Genomic DNA, 18,965 nt, shown 5'->3' on the forward strand with positions numbered 1-18,965 from the left:
AGATATTTTCAGAGTAATTTTTTTTCAGTTCACAAAATTGAAATCTTACTGTATAACCATTTTACAATCTTTTTTCATAATAACATAGAATAGACCACTTTTTGTGGCACTGACATTGATGTAAACTCATCCTTCTTAATGCCTGCGTTTAGGAGACACAGTGGTCAAGGTGAATGTTTATGGAATCAGATAGACCCGCGTTCAAACCCTGTGTCCTACCACTTTGATTCCAAGTGACTGGTCCAATGGCTCAAGTTCTCTGAGCCTCAGTTTCCTCACCTATAAAATGAGAGAAGTAATGTCGTTTACCTTGCCAGGATGGGTTAGATGAATTTTAGTTACTACCGTAACCGTTCTGCTCTATGGTTATATAAATTTCATCATTGGCCTATTGATGGGCATGTAGGTTGTTTCTAAATTTTCTCTATTATAAACTGCACTTTGGGGAATTCTTTGTCAAGATGGATTCCTAGAATTGCTGGGTCATGGGGTATCTACATTTTTTTTTTTGACTCATTGAAATCCTCAAAATCATTTTATAAATAGTTATACAAGTAATAGATGAATATATTCTTTCATATGGTTTTAAGCTGCTCATAAGCCTGCAGGGTAAAACAGCCATCTCTCATCGCAACACTCCTCCCCCCATCCCATCTCCTTCTCTTTTCCCTAGAGATGTCCCCTTTATTTATTTTTCTTTTTTTCTTTAAGTAGGCTCCATGCCCAGCATGGAGCCCAACATGGGGCTTGAACTCACGACCCTGAAATCAAGGCCTGAGCTCAGATCAAGAGCCAGATGCTTAACAGACTGAGCCTCCCAGGCACCCCTTGGTGTCCCTTTTAAAAGTGTATTCTTTGTCAATAGGTGCATGTAATACATAATGTGTTTATAAATACACACACCGGGTTTATTTTTTCTTTATATCAATGAGGCCATACTTCTAACATTATTCTGGGAGTTACTTTTTAACCTAATAAAATGAGAAATTTTTCTGCATCAGGATATGGAGACTTACCTCATTCTTACTATGTAAAGAACTATTACAGGCTACAAAAAGAGAAAAATGTAGGAGTGCCTGGATGACTTAGTCAGTGGGACACATAACTCTTGATCTCAAGGTTGTGGTTTCGAGCCCCATGTGTGGTGTACAGATTGTTGAAAAATAAAATCTTTAAAAAAAAAATGTAGACACATCTATGTACCCTCCACCAGCTTAGGAAAGGAAGAGGGTTTTCTTTTCTTTTTTAAAATATTTTATTTATTTGGAGAGAGAGAGCAGGAGGGAGGGGCAAAGAGAGAGGGAGAGTAAGAAATCTCAAGCAGACTCCTCACTGAGTCTGCAGCCTGACGCGGGGTTTGAGTCCATGACCCTGAGATCATGACCTGAGCCAAACCAGCTGGATGCTCAACCAACTGAGCCATCCAGGAGCCCCATATTTGTTTGTCTATTTGTTTTTCTTTGTTTTTTTTTTAAGATTTTATTATTTATTTGACAGAGAGAGAGAGAGATCACAAGTAGGCAGAGAGGAAGGCAGAGAGAGAGGGGGAAGCAGGCTCTGCACTGAGTAGAGAGCCCAATGCGGGGTTCGATCCCAGGACCCTGAGACCATGACCTGAGCCGATGGCAGAGGGTTAACCCACTGAGCCACGCAGGCACCCCTGTTTGTTTGTTTTCTATCGTAATCTTTACACCCAACCTGGGGCTCGAACTCACAACCCCAAGGTCAAGAGTCACACACTCTTCCAACTGAACCATCCAGACGTCCCCACATATATGTACATTTTAAAATAAACTCTTAAATTCCATGAAAAAGTCTTTTGATTTAGATTGAAATTTTAGGTCAATTTGCAGGAGAGCTGAGATTTCCTGCCAGAAACGCACGAGGTACCAGTATCTCCACATCCTTGCTAACACTTGTCATGGTTGCTCTTTTTGTGTCTTTTCTATTGTAACCATCCTAACAAGTGTGAAGCGATCTCCTTGTGGTTTGGATTTGCATCTCCTTCATGTACCTATTGGCCATTTCTTCTCTGAAGAAATTTCTGTTCAATTCCTTTGCCATTTTTGAATTGTGTTGTCTTTTGAATTGAGTTTTAAGAATTCTTTTTATATGCTAGATACAAGTCTTTTATCAAATATATGATTTGCAAACATTTTTTTTCTTATTCTGTGAGTTGTCTCTTCAATTTCCTGATGGTTTCTTTTGAAGCACAAAAATTTTAAATTTTCATGATGTCCAATTTATCTGGTTTTCCTTACATTGCTGTGCTTTTGTTGTCATATCCAAGAAACCATTATCTAACCCAAGGTCATGAAGATTTATGCCTGATTTTTTTTTTTTCTAAGACTTTCATAGTTTTAGGTCTTACATTTAGGCCTTTGATCCATTTTGAGCTAATTTTTGGTATATGGCATGAGGTAGGGTTCCCAGCACCATTTGCTGACAAAACTAATTCTCCCCCACTGCATCATGTTGGCACCCTTGTTGATAATCAGTTGACTATAAATATTTGTGTTTATTTCTGGACTTTTAATTCTACTCCATTGCTTTATTTGTCTATCCTCTTATCAGTACTATATAATCTTGACTATTGTGGCTTGGTACTAAGTTTTAAAATCAGGAGGTATGAGTACTCCAGCCTTCTTCTTCCTCTTCAAGAGCGTTTTCTCTATTCTGGGTCTCATGCATTTGCAGACGAATTTGAAGATCACCTCGTCAATTTTTGCACTGAAGGCAACAGGGATTTTGACAGGGACTAGCTGAATTTTTAGATCAATTTTGAGGACTATGCCATCTAACAATATTAAGTCCTATAATCCATACATATGAGATGTTTCTCAATTTATTTAGATGTTTAATTTCTATCAATAATATTTTGTAAAAAATAATAATAATATTTTGTAATATTCAGTGTACCAGTCTTACACTTCTCTTGTTCAGTTTATTTATAAGGATTTTATTCTTTTTGGTGCATTGTGAATGGAATTTTGTTGATCTCATTTGTGGATTGTTCATTGCTAGTGAATAAAACTACAATTGATTTTTGCACATTGGTTTCTATCCTGCAAACTTGAGGAACTCATTTACTAACTCTAACAGTTTTTTGATGGATTCCTTAGGATTTTCTACATACAAGATCCTGTCATTTGCAAATAGAGATACTTTTATTTCTTCCTTTCCAACTAGATGGTTTTTATTTATTTTCTTGTCTAAATACCCTGACTAAAACTTTCAGTATAATACCGAATAGAAGCGACAAGTGTGGACATTTTTTTCTTGTATCCAGTCTTAGAGGGAAAGCGCTCAGTCTCTTACCATTATTGTAATGTTAGCTTGCATTTTTCATACATGCCATTTATACGGTTCAGGAAGTCCTAACAGATTTCTGGCTTTGGTTTTTTTTTTTTTTTAAAGATTTTATTGATTTGAGGGACACCTGGATAGCTCAGTGGGTTAAGCCTCTGCCTTCAGCTCAGGTCATAATCTCAAGGCCATGGGATGGAGCCCCGCATCTGGCCCTCTGCTTAGCAGGGAGCCTGCTTCCCCACCCCCCACCTGCCTCTCTGCCTACTTGTTCTCTTTCTGTGTGTGTCAAATAAATAAATTTAAAAAAATTTTTTTTAAGATTTTATTTATTTGAGTGAGAGACAGAGTGCGGATGGCGGAGAGGCAGAGGGAGAGGGAGAAGCAGACTCCCTGCTGAGCTGGGAGCATGACTCCAGGCTCTATCCCAGGACCCTGAGATCATAACTTGAGCCGAGGTCAGATGCTTAACCAACTGAGCCACTCAGGTGCCCTCCATTGGGCTCCTTGCTCAGTGGGGAGTCTGCTTTTCCCTCTCCCTCTGCCCCTCCCCCCAGCTCATTCAATAACAGAGGTGCTAGGGTGATCCTTTTAGACCTACGTAGAGGGCACGCCACCTCTACTCAGCATCCCCCAATGGCTCCTCCTGTCATTCAGAGTAAAAGCCAAAGTCCTTATAATGGCTAATGCCATCTGGTTCTTCCTCCTCCCACTTACCCTTTTGCTATTTCCACTCCAGCCGTACTCGCCTCCTCCCAACAACCCGGGACAGGTCCACTCTTCACCAGCTGTGACTCTTTACCCAGGGGTCCCTTTGGCTCATGCCCCTTCCTCCTTCAAGTCTTTGTTTAGCTTCTCACTTACACTGCAACCTGCTTCAAGAACCCCCACCACACTCCTGATCCCCTTCATTCCCCTCTTTTTTTGCCTACAGCTCTTATTACCTACTTATTACCTCCCAACACAGTAGCAAATTCCCTTATATCATGTATCTGATTTAGCATCCATCACACCCACCAGGGTAAAACTTCACAAAGGCAGAGATTGTCATTTTGTTCACTGATATCCTGAGTTCCTAGAACAGGCTGCATCCGACAGGTTTGCAGACAACTGAATAAATGATTTAATTACCAGTTTGGGTGTGGGGACAGATGGGAAAGGGAGAGGGTGAACAAGATGCCCAGGTTTCTGAAGCCAGGGCAGGGGTGGAGGACTACGAACACCAAAATTAAAAAAAAAAAAAAAAAAAAAAGATATTTCAGCTGGAGACCAGACCTGGGAGTCATCAGCACCTGGGTGGGAGTATGGAGTCCACAGGAGCAGAGGGCATTATGTAGAGAAAACAGACAGAAGGGACCAATATGGACACCAATATCTAGGACAGACGAGATAGGAGAGAGGAGAGGGTCGGATGCACAGCCAGAAAGAAAAGCAGAGGCCTGTGGGATCACAGAATCTCAGGTATGAGACTTCTTGGGAGAGAGGTCGAGTCAGGCAAGAAGGGAAAGTTGACCGCTGGATGCAGTCACCAGAAAGTAACACATGGCCTTGTTGGGGAGCCAACTCTGTAACAGGTTACAGGCTAAACTTGTCAGGCCAATTCAGGAGGTGATGAAGGTGGCTGAGGCCAACAGGATGGGAATTTAGCGTCAGACAGACCCCAACGCCAATCCGGGAACAGGTCTTGTTAAACCTCTGAACCTCCATTAAGAATGGAGAATGGCACCTCGTAGCCCATACGCTTTGGTGACTGATTGCTACACGAGACAGAAGAAATGCAAGATACAAATTGGGTGTACTGGCTTCATTCTGTCAATGAGCAGACTGGCTTGGCTGTGATTGAAACACAAACTGAAATAATGCGCAGCCCAAGATCCGTGGTAGCTGCGGTTACGGCCGGGGAGCGGACAATACAAGGCAGAGCTGTACGCACAGGGAAACTGAAGTCGAACCCTTTGCATAGAACACTCTTCCAAATCAGCCGGTGTTAAAGATCTGCCTTCTTAGTCCTAGACACAACAGCTTGCGCCTCTCTTTTGTGGCGCAGCAAACGTTCCCCTTGGGCAGACACAGATCACCCGCTCACGGACTGTGCACCCCTCCACCCCACCCCTCCCAGCCAGCTGTCCGCCCACCCGGCTTGGACCTAGACCTAGGCAACGCTGCCTTTAGTACCTAGCAACCACTCACCTGCTACGCTCTCTCCATAGGCCGGCCAGTCTCCTTCCTTTTTCTTATTGGTCCGCGTAACTCTATCTCGGCCAATTAGCAGCAGCCAAGGGGACCCAACACACTCCCACACAATTTGGGGGTGATCATGGAGGAGCAAGTTTTTCTTTTCTGAACCTAGTTCTCCAGGAAAGCATCTGATTTGCTGTGAAATCTTCTGGAGTGAGACTCTAAGACATTTTATTTCTCTTAAGCCCGTAATGTCTGTCCCTGGCACACTCCCCCCCCTCCAAATGGTACGGCCCGCACAAAGCCCCACCTTCCTCCCCTCCCTGAGAGCCCGAGTCCTCCTCTAGGTTGAGTCCACTCAGAGACGGAGACGATACCATCTGGGACTAACAGTCGGGGGGACTCCAGCCACCTGCCGGGCTGCCCTATTCCTCTGCGACCACCTCTCGCATCTCTTGCTCCGGCCGTGGGCGCGACGCCTGGGTACAGTGGTGGGACCACCGCTGTCGGCCCCACGGAGGGTGCACGTTGCGGCCAACGGAAGGGTGCACTTGGTACGACCCACTCGGCGCCACGCCGGAAGTGAGGTGTCTCACTCCCGAAGTTCCGGCTCGTAGGGGGTGGGCTGTGTTGTTAACCGGGGCCGCCTCCGCAGTCGCGGGGATCGAGCTGGCTCGCGGAGGTGGGCTCCTGGTGAGTCGGCCGGGATCGGGCCCGGGTTGTGGTTGGGAGTCGGGACCTGGGCCCTCCCCTTGAGGGCTCCGGGGTCGGCGCGCCCCCTAAGCCCCGCTCGCGGCTTGTCAGCTGGTCGTGGACCTCAGGCGCCCGCTCTTCAGAGGCCGGGCCCCGCCTGCGACGCTCGCAGCTCCTGGCGATCACAGGTGCGGGGGCGCCCCGGGTCCCTCTCCGTGTCGCCGCTGCATCCCGGCGATCGGCCGTTTCTCCGCTGCCCCCGAGTGGACACTGCCCCGGGGGTTGGGGGGACGCCAGGGTTCCAGGCTGACGTATCCTGCCCGCTCCCGCGGGGCGCGCGTGCCGCTGCCCACCCTGGCCGAGCTGTCACCGGCGCTGTCGCCTGCCCACCTGCGCCCCCCAGCGCCTGGCTTCTCCCGATCCAGGCGGCACGTTCCTGCTTCTGGAGGTTTCTGCGTGTGCATCCTCCCCATCATCTTCACTTTAGAGGCCGTGGTAGCGGTTCCCTCTCCTGCAGCACGTTTGCTTCTCCTCGTGCCTCCCTAGAGGCGGCGGCTTGGCAGGCGGCGTGGAAAGCCCTAGATTTGAAACAAGACTGACCCAGGCTCCAGACCTTGCGTCAGTGGGCTCGCTTAACCCCCCTTGAGCCTCCATTTTCTTATTTGTAAAATGGGGGCGCGTATGCTGTTCTTGAGGTCATGATTGTGAGGGTGAGGCGAGGCGGGGTTTTTTGTGGGTTTTTTTTTTTTTTTTTTTTTTTCACTCCTATTTGGTGACATTGCGTGTCGGGCAGGGGGCTGGGTTTGCACGGTGTACGCATCACACAGGTGATTCCTTCCCTTTCCCCACGCAGGTCTCCAGGCCAGGGCAATGTTTCGCACCGCAGTGATGATGGCGGCCAGCCTGGCGCTGACCGGGGCCGTGGTGGCTCATGCCTACTACCTCAAGCACCAGTTCTACCCCACTGTGGTGTACTTGACCAAGTCCAGCCCCAGCATGGCAGTGAGTTCCGGGCTCAGGGTGGGGGGGGGAATCTCCCTGGGTGGGGAGGCGGAGTCTGCTTGAGGCAGGGGCGGAGTTAGAGGTCAGGTAAGTGGGAGAAAGGCCAAATAGCCCGCTAGCTGCCTGCCTTTGAATTAATTGGGATGGGAACATTGGGGGGGGTTCCCGAATGAGGAGCCCCAGACATAGCAGAGCAGAAAGTGACCTCAAACCATAGTTTCTTCTCACTCCTAGGTCCTCTACATCCAGGCCTTTGTCCTTGTCTTTCTCTTGGGCAAAGTGATGGGCAAGGTGTTCTTTGGACAGCTGAGGGCAGCAGAGATGGAGGTAAGACGTTTTTGACTCCAAAAGCGAGGGGCAGGGAGCTGGACAAGCAGAGTGTCTTGAGGTCCTCATCATTCCTTGTCCACCCCCCAGCACCTTCTGGAACGTTCCTGGTATGCTGTCACTGAGACTTGTCTGGCCTTCACCGTCTTTCGGGACGACTTCAGCCCCCGCTTTGTTGCACTCTTCACCCTCCTTCTCTTCCTCAAGTGTTTTCACTGGCTGGCTGAGGACCGTGTGGACTTTGTGAGTTGGGTCGAGGGCGTTCTCCAGAGCAAATGGGAGCCAGGGATTGGCTTGGTGGGTGGGCTTGGGCAGTGAAGTCCGGGTTGGGGATGTGGGGTAAGCCCCGGCTTTCCTGATGGGCCCCCTTTCTGCTCTGCCTCAGATGGAGCGCAGCCCCAATATTTCCTGGCTCTTTCACTGCCGCATTGTCTGTGAGTGAGATCCCTGGGAGGGGAGGGGAGGGAGCTGGAGGGACGAGAGGCTCCGTGGACGATCAGAACATGACAAGTCACTAACCGTGGTCCTGTACCCTAGAGCACAGGCATCCCCCTTGACCCACAGCTGTACAGGAAAGATAAATTGGGAAGTTAATTTGCATCATCTCTGTCCTGTTCCACCCCAGGGCTCCTCAGCTGCCCAGCCCCGCAGCCCTTGGCCTCCTCACCTGGAGCTTGGGCCGCTCTAATACCCTCCTAGGCAAAACTGCAGTTCCCAGGGGGCTGGGGTCGGTGGAGTGTGGCGCCTGACTAGATGGCGAGGGCCATGGTGGGCCGGAGGGTGGGGTCTTAAAGCAGGAGGTGGCCATCAGGCCCGGTGCTGACCCCACCAACCCCCCATTTGGGGGGTCCCCACAGCCCTCATGTTCCTCCTGGGTACCCTGGACTTCCTCTTCGTCAGCCACGCCTATCACAGCATCCTGACCCGCGGGGCCTCTGTGCAGCTGGTGTTTGGCTTTGAGGTAAAACCGCCTGAGGTAGCACCGAACGTACCTCGAATAACCCAACAAACCCCTCCTGAGCACCTGTTCTGGGTCCGGGCTGGCCATCCGTCGGCATCAGCTCCCGCCTTGTACACACGCACACCCAGGAGAGCAGGAAAGTGCGGAGGGAGGCGCGTGGGGAGGAGCAGCTCCAACCTGGAGCCCTGGGAGGGCCTCCTGGACGTGGTGGCCCGAGGAGTGGGCTGCTGCCTGCCACAGGAATGAGCTTGACCAACAGCGGGGTGAGGAGGGGTGCTCGGTGCCAACGTTCCCACTGGTTGAGCGCTCACTTGGACGCTAGACCCTGTGCCGAGCACTTGACCTGTGGCTTTTCATCGGCAAAGGAATGTCGTTAGAAAGGGACAGTTAAGGGGCGCCTGGGTGGCTCAGTGGGTTAAAGCCTCTGCCTTCGGCTCAGGTCATGGTCCCAGGCTGCTGGGATCAAGCCCCAAATCCGGCTCTCTGCTCATCATGGAGCCTGCTCCCCCCACCCTCTGCCTGTCTCTCTGCCTACTTGTGATCTCTGTCAAATAAATGAATAAAATCTTAGAAAAAAAAAAAAAAAAGAAAGGGACAGTTAATTCTGTCATTGGACGGACAGGCTGCCAGGGTTGGAGAGGTCTGGTGAGTCACCAGAAGTCCCAGCAGCCCGGGAGTGGAGGAGCTGAGGGGTGACGCGTCCCTGTCCATCCCTGCACCCTGCCCTGCGGATGCCCGGCCCTAGCCGAATGTGGCTGCCGCCAGGGGGCGCCGTGTGCTGACGGCCCCCTCCTCCCGCAGTACGCCATCCTGATGACTATGGTCCTCACCATCTTCATCAAGTATGTCCTGCACTCCGTGGACCTCCAGAGCGAGAACCCCTGGGACAATAAGGCCGTGTACATGCTCTACACGGAGCTGTTCACAGGTGAGAAGAGCCTGGGCCTCCTGGACCTGGACCGGCGTCCCCAGCCCTGCCTCCCAGGCCCTGTGACTGCTGCTCTCTGCACTTCTCCTTGCCCCCAGGCTTCATCAAGGTTTTGCTGTACATGGCTTTCATGACTATCATGATCAAGGTGCACACGTTCCCTCTCTTTGCCATCCGGCCCATGTACCTGGCCATGAGGTAAGCCCAGCCCAGCCCTCCCTGCCCCCGACCCACACCTGATCCTCTGCCCCCCCTCACCCAGCCAGCGTTCACCGCACCTGGTCTTGCAGGCAGTTCAAGAAGGCTGTGACGGATGCCATCATGTCCCGCCGCGCCATCCGTAACATGAACACACTGTAAGTGGGCTGGACTGGCTGCTGTCCCGAGCTCTGCCCCTGGTTCCCCCGACTCCGCCTCTGGTCTTGACCTAACCTTGGCCTGTCCTCACTAGGTATCCAGATGCCACCCCAGAGGAACTCCAGGCGATGGACAACGTGTGCATCATCTGCCGAGAAGAGATGGTGACGGGGGCCAAGAGACTGCCCTGCAATCACATTTTCCACACCAGGTGGGGGGGGTGCCCAGGGAGCCTGACATTGGGGGAGAGGCTCTGGAAGGCTCTGGAAGGCTGCCCCCCGGGGATCTGCGGACCATCGCCTTATCTTCGTCCCCCTAGCTGCCTGCGCTCCTGGTTCCAGCGGCAGCAGACCTGCCCCACCTGCCGCATGGACGTTCTCCGGGCATCACTGCCGACCCAGTCACCTGCGCCCCCGGAGCCTGCTGAGCAGGGGCCACAGCCGGCCGCTCACCCCCCACCACTCCTGCCGCAGCCCCCCAACTGTGAGTGGCCCCCTCATTTGGCCATTCAGCACACCCTGTTCTGAGCTGGGTATGGGAAACAGGAGGTGAATCAGACTCCCTGTCCTCCAGGAACTCAGTCTGGGCAGGGAAGGGGGTCATAGGAAGAGACATCAAATGGCTTGTAGTCATGGGTCATCAGTGCTGGAAGGGGGTCATAGGAAGAGACATCAAATGGCTCGTAGTCATGGGTCATCAGTGCTGAGTTCAGACGGGCCCTTGGGAGCAAAGACAGGGTTCCTAACAGCCCCGCGGGTGGGACTTGCATCTGTCTCACTTGGATCTTCTCTCACTATCCTGTTCTCTCTCTGCAGTCCCCCAGGGCCTCCTGCCTCCCTTCCCTCCAGGCATGTTCCCGCTGTGGCCCCCGATGGGCCCCTTCCCACCTGTCCCACCTCCCCCCAGCTCAGGAGAGGCTGGGGCCCCTCCGTCCACCGGTGCAGGTGAGTCTTTCCAGGACTGCGACAGCCAAGGGGTGGGAGGAATGGAAGCGGAGGCCTCTTTTAACACTCTCCAAACTGTTCTTACCCTTCAGCAGCCCTTCCTCGGCCCAGTGCAGCCGCCACAACCACAGGGGCTGCTGCGGCCCCGGCCCCAGCCCCTGGCTCCGCCCCCGCCCCCGAAGGCGGCGCCGCCCCAGGCTTCCCCTTCCCTCCCCCCTGGATGGGCGTGCCGCTGCCTCCGCCTTTTGGTAAGCCGGGCCACAGGCGGGGTTGATGGGGAGGAGGGGTCGGTGGGACCCAGGCTGAGCCTCGGCCTCTCTCCAGCCTTCCCCCCCATGCCCGTGCCCCCCGCGGGCTTTGCGGGGCTGACGCCGGAGGAGCTGCGGGCTCTGGAAGGCCACGAGCGGCAGCACCTGGAGGCCCGGCTGCAGAGCCTGCGCAACATCCACACGCTGCTGGACGCCGCGATGCTGCAGATCAACCAGTACCTCACCGTGCTCGCCTCCCTGGGGTACGTCCGCGCCCGTCACGGAGGGCCCCCAGCCGGGGTTGCCTCGGCCCACCTATCAGTAGGCAGACCAGGGGCTCCAGGTTCTCAAGGCCTCTGCCCTCTTGCTGCAGAAGGCCTGCCTGGGTCTCAGGAGGGCTGACGGTTAGTAGAGCGTGGACTTCAAGTGCCGTTCTTTCAGGTTTTTCTAAAATTGGACGACTCCTAATTCTCAGTGCTTTCGTTCATCAGGGGGCCCTTCTCACAAGTGGTGACCCTGTGCCTTAGAACCACTGGCCCTGATCTGAGTCAGCAAATATAAAGGCCCCTAGAACCACCCCGCCCTAAGTTCAAGTCCTGGTCACACCACTCACTTGCCTGGAGACCACTATCGCCTTATTTTAATAAGTCCCGCCCATAGGTCACGTGCAGAGTGCCCAGCATGGGGTGGGGGGACCGCACAGGCTTGGCGGGGTGCTGGAGTCAGAGATTTGAGTGGGTTTTTTTTTTTTATTTTTTTTTTATAGATTTTTTTTTTTTTTTTAAGATTTTATTTGTCAGAGAGAGAGAGAGAGGGAGAGAGAGCAAGCACAGGCAGACAGAATGGCAGGCAGAGGCAGAGGGAGAAGCAGGCTCCCCGATGAGCAAGGAGCCCGATGTGGGACTCGATCCCAGGACGCTGGGATCATGACCTGAGCGGAAGGCAGCTGCCCAACCAACTGAGCCACCCAGGCGTCCCTGAGTGGGGTTTTATTCAGGGGAAAGTCTGCGGGTGTCCCTTGGAGCCTGGCACCCCGCAGTCTCAGAACGAACAATGCCACCACCAGTGCTCGCATGCAGGTGGCTTATGGCCGCTCTGTGGTGTGGGCCCACGAGGACTCCCACAGCATGTGTTCGCCTGTGTCTGCTGTTCCCTTGGGCCCCAGACGTCCTTCAGCGCTGATGCTACCCTACAGGGCTTATAAGGGGCAGACAAATCTGCCCAGTTGTGCCAGGATGTCAAGTCCTCACCTGCCCCTTCTCCTTCTCTTCTCAGACCCCCCCGACCTGCTGCCTCAGTCAGCCCCACTGAGGAGACTGCCCCGGCGGTGGTCACTGCTGCCTCCCCCACCAGCATCCCCAGCTCTGAGGCCACCACCCCCTCCCCTGGAGCCTCCCCACCAGCCCCTGAGCCTGAAAAGCCTCCAGGTAGTCTCGGTCAGCCTGGGGGTTGGGATGGGGAGTGGGGAAGGAACTTCTCTCGGTTCCACTTCTGAACTCTGTCCCCAGCTCCTGAGTCACTGGGCACGGAGGAGCTGCCTGAGGACGGGGAGCCTGATGCAGCAGAGCTCCGCCGCCGCCGCCTGCAGAAGCTGGAGTCCCCTGTTGCCCACTGACACTACCCCAGTCCTCCCCCTGCCTCCACTCTCTCGGGCAGCCCTTGCTGTAACACGTCCTGCCACCAAGTGCCCGCTCCCTCTCCGTGTGCACCAGGGAGTAACGACCCCCAGCTCTGAGAGAAAGGAGGAGGCATCCCCTAGGCCAAGTGGAAAGACGCCTGAGGCCCCAGTTGACTCCAGCCCTTCCAGTCCCGGGCAGCCATGGGGATCTTGGGTCCATTCCAGCCTCCCTCACCCCCCCTTCAGCCTGTTCTGCTGGGGCCGTGAAGGCAGGAAGGCAGTCTCTGAGAAGCCCTCTCCCCCTCCCCCCTCTCTGGGAGAAGGGGCAGCCCCTCCAAGGCCCACCTGTGTGTGTGTGTGTGTGTGTGTTTGTGTGTTTGTGAAGTCGCTTCTGTGCTAAACAGTATTAGCGCCCCGATCCCATGTGGGAACTTAAGGGGCTGGAGGCAGGCCAGGAACTTGCTCCCTGGGCCACCCACCAAGATTGGTACTGCTGTCCCTTTTCTTATGCTAAACTCCCTAGAGGCCCTTCGTGATGGTGGCTGTGTCACTCATGCCCTGTGGTGTTTCCGTGTCTTACTGGCAACCGCCCAGCTCAGGGAGAGGCCTGTCAGAGGAGCAGGGGGGCAGCACTGAGATGCCCTGCCCCTCTCCCCAGGGCCCCTTCTCCCTGCGGTCTATCAAGTGAGACCATTCCTGATCTCACCCAGCAACCACTGCCCAGCCTTACGCCAGGCTGAGGGCCCGTGCGTCCGCTCCTGAACCACTGCAGGCCCCAGAATCTGTGGAAGCCGCTTCTGGACTCACAGAATGTCTCTCGGGTTCAGAAGAATTGGAACTACTTCCCTGCTGTTGTCTTTTGGCTTAAATTTTGTCTTTGAACTTGAATGCTTGACCCTAGGAAAGAGGAGCAGGAGTGTCTGGCTCCTGGTCTTTCCAGTTTAGAAAAGGCACTGGGCCAGGTAGGGACCACAGGAGCTGAGGCCGGCCTGCCCTTGTCTTTTTTTTCCCCTCAGTTCTGTGTTACAAGAGTTGCTGGAGACCGTTTCAGATGATTATTTAATTTGTAAATATTGTACAAATTTTAATAGCTTAAATTGTATATACAGCCAAATAAAGACTCGCCTTAGTGACTGGTAGAGCTGGGTTTCATGGGAACAGCATGCCAGGCTGCTGCTGCTTGCTTGGGCTGTCGACTTGAGAATCCCCAGGGGCATGGGTTTCGTTAGACAAGTCATTAACTGTTACGGAGCTATCCCCATTTTCCATATGAAGAAACTGAGCCCCAGAGAAATTCAATTCCCTGCCTTAAAGGACAAGTAGGGGAGCCAGGCTTTGAGGGTGGGAACTCAGGCCTCTGACCTTTGTAACTCCCTAGGATGGGGCAAGTGTGAAGGTTCATTGGCTGGGGGGTGGGACGGGATGGCAGGGGCAAAAGGCCAGCATCTTTCTTCCTGCAGAGCCCCTGTCTAGCCTTGATACCAGGCCACCAGGGAAGGCAGGCTGGCTCTGCCCGACTGCTGGGAGCTCCAGAGCACCCCCTTGTGGACGCACCAACTCAAGCTAATCACTCAGCATCCCGGAGCTGGAGATGCAGTCACGCCCAACTCTCCCAAGAATGGAGCCCAGGCAAGGGGCCTTCTACTTCTCCACGGGTAAAAGGAATGAGTTCAGGGGCTGACCAGGGCCCTCTATGCCTATGCCCCGTGGTGACTTTACTCGGAGCTGAAGACCTCCGGGAACCACGCCCAAGTCCTGTGTGTTCTCCACAGCCGCCACCGAACCAGGTCTGGCCCAGAGCAAGGGCTTGAGAGCTCTACAGCAGTGAGGGTGTGAAGGCCAAGGAAGACACGTTCTCAGTGGGTCTACTCTGCGCTACCCGCCCCTCAACTGGGTTGGGCTGTTACTTCCACCAGTCAACAACCTCCAGAATCTGAACAGTGAGCCCAGTGAGCTCCACCAGAGGCAGGGGCCCCACCGGCAGGCAGCTCTCCCCACTGCGGGCATCTGTGGAGAGGGTCACGTTCCCCCTCAATGTGAGCGAGGCCTGCTCTGAAGCCCTTTAGCCTGGCTGCGCCCTGCCCAAGCTCTTAGCCCTGGCATTTATACCTTCTGTCCTAGTTGCTCCAACAGCCACCTCACTCCTCCCGAGACCCCACCCCCCCAGACTCTAGTCTGGTGGGGATGCTATCATGCAGGCTGCTTGGCTGGGCCTCAGAAGCCCTTCTCCAGGAGCCAGGCTTTGAGTTGCTGGTCGAAGTAGCCCTTGACGCGCAGGGTACCTGTCACCTCATTGACCTGGGTGACCGGTGTCTTCCCCAGCAGTGGACTCAGAAAATCTTCCACATCTTTCTGCAGGGCCTGAGGGGGAGAGGGAGGACGATGACACATCAAGCCTGGTCAGACAATCCCCTCTTATAAGACTCCCATCCCTCCAGCCCCGAAAGGGTTAGTATCAGCCCCCAACCCATGTCCTCACTTACCCAGATGTCCCCCTCCACCTTCCGGATGACAGTCATCTGGCGGTTGCCATGTGTGATGTCCTTGTAGACAGGGATGTTGTGCATTCGAGAGCGCCGCACCAAGTAGGGCAGGTTGGGTGGGGGGTCTGTTACATGCAAGAACAGTGAGAAGCCAAATATCCCCAGGCTTTATGCCCCCTCAGCTGATGCCCTTCCCCAGTGTACAGAGAAATCAGTGCACCCGATGGTAAAGCCACCTCTTGATCTCAGGTCAGAACAACGGCTCTTTCCCTAAACTGAAGCCAAGACCAGCTGCTTTGCCCTGGTAACCTCCCAGGCCTAGCACAGGGCCTGGCAGTAGAAGATGCTCAAGAAGAAACGAAGTTAGAGCCATGCCTCCCTGTATCTTTAGGTCCCCATCTGGGGCCAATCTTTGCACTTCTCCCCTGGGTCAGGGAGGCTAATAGCAATCTCTGACACAAAGAAATGGGGATTTACAGCACTGAACACCTGCCTACCACATGCTGGGCTCTGTATTAAGTGTTTTATGTACCAAGCAGATTATCTCCATCTTGCTGAAACTCCATATGGGAGAAGCTAAGTGACCAACTCGTGATCACACTGGCAATGAACAGCAGAGCCAAATTTGAACCCAGAAATGCCCAACTCCCAAGCTGTGTTCTCAAAGATGGTACAAGGTCTACTACTGGGGTGGGAGTGGGGGTCCCAACTCTTAGGTCTTCTCTCTATGCTTCACTTCTCCGGAATGGGAAGACTTCATCCCAACAGTGTGGATGGATGGGTACCAGTAAAATAGGGCTGCCTTCCCAGGCCCTTCCTTTAACACGAGACAGATGCTAAGCCCTGAGACACCTCTACACGAGTCCTGAACCCACTGGGGAATCCAGAGCCTCAATTGGGGAGGTAGACCAGTAGGGAGAGGAAGGTTTCCCCCTATAAACCTCAAGCCATCCCGATCGCCCAGCTCACCTCTGGGTGGCTGCCAACCACTGGGAGTGGGATAGTGTTCATGCTTCGGTGGCTTTGGGATGCTGGTAGGGGGTAACAGGCGCTCCACAAAATGGTATTCATCCACAGACTCCACAAAGCTGGGGTAATCAGGAGGCTCCTGGGTTTGGCTCTGAGGCCAAAAACAAAAACAAACAACAAACAACTATGAGCCCACCCACTACACACCCACCCATCAAAGGAGAGGTCACAAGTAGGCAGAGAGGCCGGCAGAGAGAGAGGGAGGGAAGCAGATTCCCCGCTGAGCAGAGAACCCGATGCGATGCCGGGCTGGATCCCAGGACCCTGGGATCATGACCTGAGCCGAAGGCAGAGGCTTTAGCCCACTGAGCCACCCAGGTGCCCCAAATAAATAAATAAATAAATAAAATCTTGGAAAAAAAAATGTCAATTTACTGTAAGTCTGACCGACTAAAATTTTTCAGTATTTTTTAAAGCTTCCTCTAAACGTTCTACTGAAATATTCTAGTTCTGGATTAGGCACTTTCAGCAATCGTGATAATCCCACTCACAATCACCGGATGTGACCCTCGCTTACCTGGAACATTCTGGCCTCATATAAACACCCCCAGGCAATGGATGGACTAAATGTATTACGGGTATTTTGACTGAATTCTTACAATGGCACAAGTTAGGTATTTTACTACCCCCTTTTTCCATGTAGGAAAAATTAAGACATTAACAAACCATCTACCTAAGGTAACTTTCCGCAAACTGTCCTCCCATTCTCCAGCCTGAAGAATCTTTTTGGACACTTTTCCCAAAAGATACCCTGGAGTCCTGATAGGCCCGGGGTTACGAGAAAAGGGAAGCAGATTGGAGTGGACTGTATATCATGAACTCTAGGTTCCCATTACTGTCGCCAATAATCTGGGGCCGACCCCTACCCTGTGGAACGTTATCCCTTTTAAAAAATTAGCCGGAGTCGATGGGCAGCCCCTCCCAGTTCTGACTAACCCAAATGGTCCACCAATCAGGTTCTAAGCCCCAAACACCGAGGCGCACTACAGGTCTTGCACCTTGCCTCTATCTCGTATCTGAGCTCCAGGGTTACAGGAGTAACAGTGAGACTCAACGCAGCACTCTACTCCCCATCTCCAGGCTCAGCGTTCTCACCAGCTGCCGTAGCCCGCAGCCCCGCTGGACGCCGGTTCTCCATCCTCTCAGCGTAGCGCGGAACATGGCCGCTGCCATCTTGAACTTCTCCCGTCCACCGGTCTTCTGCGCGCGCAACCGGCCAGGTCCCTCCCCTTCGTGGGCGCGCTCCCGGGACCGAAAGAACGCTTGCGCAAAGCGTAAAGAGGCGGAGCTAGAACTGCTGTGGGCGGTACAAAAGCCAAAGGCTCTAGCGGTCGCCCAGCAGTGACGTGGCACGCAGCAGGCGGTGTGGACGTGCGCGCCCCTGCTTCTTCCTCTTTCTCGACTCCATCTTCGCGGGAGCGGCTACGGTGCCCGCGGTTCAGGTAAGATTTGGGTCACCGCTGGATCTGGAGAGCCTAGTAGTAGGTGGGCCGCGAAGTCAGAGGGCGCGGGAAAAACAGGGGGAGAGGGTGTGTTCTGAGGGCCAGCTTCCGGTCCCCACCCGACCTCCCTGGCAGGCCCGGCCTTACCCACGTGAGATTCCGCGACCACCTATATTCCAGCGCGATCGGTGCCGGCCCGCTGCCTTCCCCCGACCCCCTTTCTCCCAGAACATTCTTCTCTTACGAGCCATTCTTTCGTCAGTCGCCAACATGCAGCTCTTCGTCCACGCCCAGGAGCTACACACCCTCGAGGTGACCGGCCAGGAGACGGTCGCCCAGATCAAGGTAAGGCTGCGTGGTACTTCCTGGGCACCGTCCTTTTGTGTTCTTCAGTCTCGCTCCGCGGGAACGCTGATGAGCCTTATTTTACCGTAGGCTCGTGTAGCCTCGCTGGAGGGCATCGCTCCTGAAGATCAAGTCGTACTCCTGGCAGGCACGCCCCTGGAGGATGAGGCTACCCTAGGTCAGTGTGGAGTGGAGGCACTGACCACCCTGAAAGTAGCCGGCCGCATGCTTGGAGGTGAGTTGGGGAGCATTGTACTTTGAAATGGCTGTAAACTTATAATACGAGTGTAGGGTGTGGGGTTCAGTGTCCTAACCCCAGGGTGGTGGTTCCTGTTTATCTTCCTCATTAAGAGGTCCATGGGAGACTGAGCCGGAGCCTAGCTCTGTTTCAATTACTTATTAGCCCCTTGTTTGCTCACTGAAATGAAGTCCGACTGGATTTCTCAAGGTGCTTTTCAGTTCTTGTTTAAAGTCGGGCTGGAAGATACTGAAGTGAAACCCTGGAACATATTGTACTAAACACTCTTGGTCAGAGGTCATATCTCTGCACCTTTGTTCTCAGCTCCTGTTGGTCCCTGTTTATTTTTAAAGGCTTGAGTTGAGGAAGAAAGGATTCTGCCCGGTAGGGCCTTCTTGCTCTCCTGTGTTCTGACCTCCTTTCCCACCACAGGTAAAGTCCATGGTTCTCTGGCCCGTGCTGGGAAAGTAAGAGGGCAGACTCCCAAGGTAGGTGACCGTATTAGTGGTGTTATTTAGAGTTTGGGTTTTTGTTTTTTGTGTGCAGGTTTGGTTTTGTTTGTTTGTTTTTAAGCTAAGCCAAGACCTTTGGTCTTTCCTCTGTTTGCCTTCTCCCTCCTTGGAGGTAAGACTGAGGGATGGTATGGGAGGTCTGATTATCCTCCCCTTTTCCCAGGTGGCCAAACAGGAGAAAAAGAAGAAGAAGACAGGCCGAGCCAAGCGGCGGATGCAATACAACCGGCGCTTTGTCAACGTTGTGCCCACTTTTGGCAAGAAGAAGGGCCCCAATGCCAACTCTTAAGTCCGTTGTAATCCTGGCTCTCCCCCAATAAAGGCTCTTAGTTCAATCATTTCATTGTTTCATCT

The 18,965-nt window shown here is 53.2% G+C and overlaps 3 protein-coding genes across 6 annotated transcripts; 2 read left to right on the forward strand and 1 right to left on the reverse strand.

Annotated features, from left to right (window-relative positions):
• Positions 1-5,951: 5,951 nt before the first annotated feature.
• LOC111149412 (synoviolin 1) lies at positions 5,952-13,701 on the forward strand. Of its 4 annotated transcripts, none has more exons than XM_022506452.1 (16): positions 5,952-6,038; positions 7,031-7,179; positions 7,414-7,506; positions 7,597-7,749; positions 7,892-7,940; positions 8,364-8,467; positions 9,269-9,395; positions 9,494-9,593; positions 9,686-9,751; positions 9,847-9,963; positions 10,072-10,235; positions 10,568-10,696; positions 10,789-10,944; positions 11,021-11,207; positions 12,220-12,371; positions 12,453-12,559. In XM_022506452.1, the coding sequence occupies exons 2-16, from the start codon at positions 7,048-7,050 to the stop codon at positions 12,557-12,559; spliced, it is 1,836 nt and encodes a 611-aa protein (XP_022362160.1). In that variant the 5' UTR covers positions 5,952-6,038; positions 7,031-7,047. The 4 variants fall into 4 exon arrangements, with proteins under 4 accessions (XP_022362160.1, XP_022362158.1, XP_022362161.1 ...); XM_022506450.1 differs by lacking the exon at positions 5,952-6,038 and adding an exon at positions 6,070-6,177; XM_022506453.1 differs by lacking the exon at positions 5,952-6,038 and adding an exon at positions 6,217-6,365 and having other exon boundaries at positions 10,792-10,944.
• On the reverse strand, positions 13,603-17,367 carry LOC111149413 (mitochondrial ribosomal protein L49). The gene is made up of 4 exons (XM_022506454.1): positions 17,170-17,367; positions 16,015-16,165; positions 15,046-15,170; positions 13,603-14,923 (listed from the first exon to the last, which is right to left on the reverse strand). The coding sequence occupies exons 1-4, from the start codon at positions 17,245-17,247 to the stop codon at positions 14,777-14,779; spliced, it is 501 nt and encodes a 166-aa protein (XP_022362162.1). The 5' UTR covers positions 17,248-17,367; the 3' UTR covers positions 13,603-14,776.
• Positions 17,368-17,419: 52 nt separating this feature from the next.
• Positions 17,420-18,949, forward strand: LOC111149414 (FAU, ubiquitin like and ribosomal protein S30 fusion). Its single transcript, XM_022506455.1, has 5 exons — positions 17,420-17,516; positions 17,779-17,861; positions 17,952-18,096; positions 18,532-18,587; positions 18,775-18,949. The coding sequence occupies exons 2-5, from the start codon at positions 17,787-17,789 to the stop codon at positions 18,898-18,900; spliced, it is 402 nt and encodes a 133-aa protein (XP_022362163.1). The 5' UTR covers positions 17,420-17,516; positions 17,779-17,786; the 3' UTR covers positions 18,901-18,949.
• The last annotated feature ends 16 nt before the right edge of the window (positions 18,950-18,965 follow it).

This window comes from Enhydra lutris, unplaced genomic scaffold, assembly GCF_002288905.1.
Source record: "Enhydra lutris kenyoni isolate GAN:26980312 unplaced genomic scaffold, ASM228890v2 scaffoldscaffold22, whole genome shotgun sequence".
In the NCBI taxonomy this organism is placed as follows: Eukaryota; Metazoa; Chordata; class Mammalia; order Carnivora; family Mustelidae; genus Enhydra; species Enhydra lutris.

Coding starts and splice junctions, on each gene's coding strand:
- LOC111149412 (XM_022506452.1), top strand. CDS start 7,048: ATGTTTCGCACCGCAGTGATGATGGCGGCCAGCCTGGCGCTGACCGGG. Junction 9,396..9,493: donor CTACACGGAGCTGTTCACAG/GTGAGAAGAGCC, acceptor CCTTGCCCCCAG/GCTTCATCAAGGTTTTGCTG. Junction 12,372..12,452: donor TGAGCCTGAAAAGCCTCCAG/GTAGTCTCGGTC, acceptor CTCTGTCCCCAG/CTCCTGAGTCACTGGGCACG.
- LOC111149413 (XM_022506454.1), bottom strand. CDS start 17,247: ATGGCAGCGGCCATGTTCCGCGCTACGCTGAGAGGATGGAGAACCGGC. Junction 15,171..16,014: donor TGGTTGGCAGCCACCCAGAG/GTGAGCTGGGCG, acceptor TGCATGTAACAG/ACCCCCCACCCAACCTGCCC. Junction 14,924..15,045: donor AGGTGGAGGGGGACATCTGG/GTAAGTGAGGAC, acceptor TCTCCCCCTCAG/GCCCTGCAGAAAGATGTGGA.
- LOC111149414 (XM_022506455.1), top strand. CDS start 17,787: ATGCAGCTCTTCGTCCACGCCCAGGAGCTACACACCCTCGAGGTGACC. Junction 17,862..17,951: donor AGACGGTCGCCCAGATCAAG/GTAAGGCTGCGT, acceptor ATTTTACCGTAG/GCTCGTGTAGCCTCGCTGGA. Junction 18,588..18,774: donor TAAGAGGGCAGACTCCCAAG/GTAGGTGACCGT, acceptor CCCTTTTCCCAG/GTGGCCAAACAGGAGAAAAA.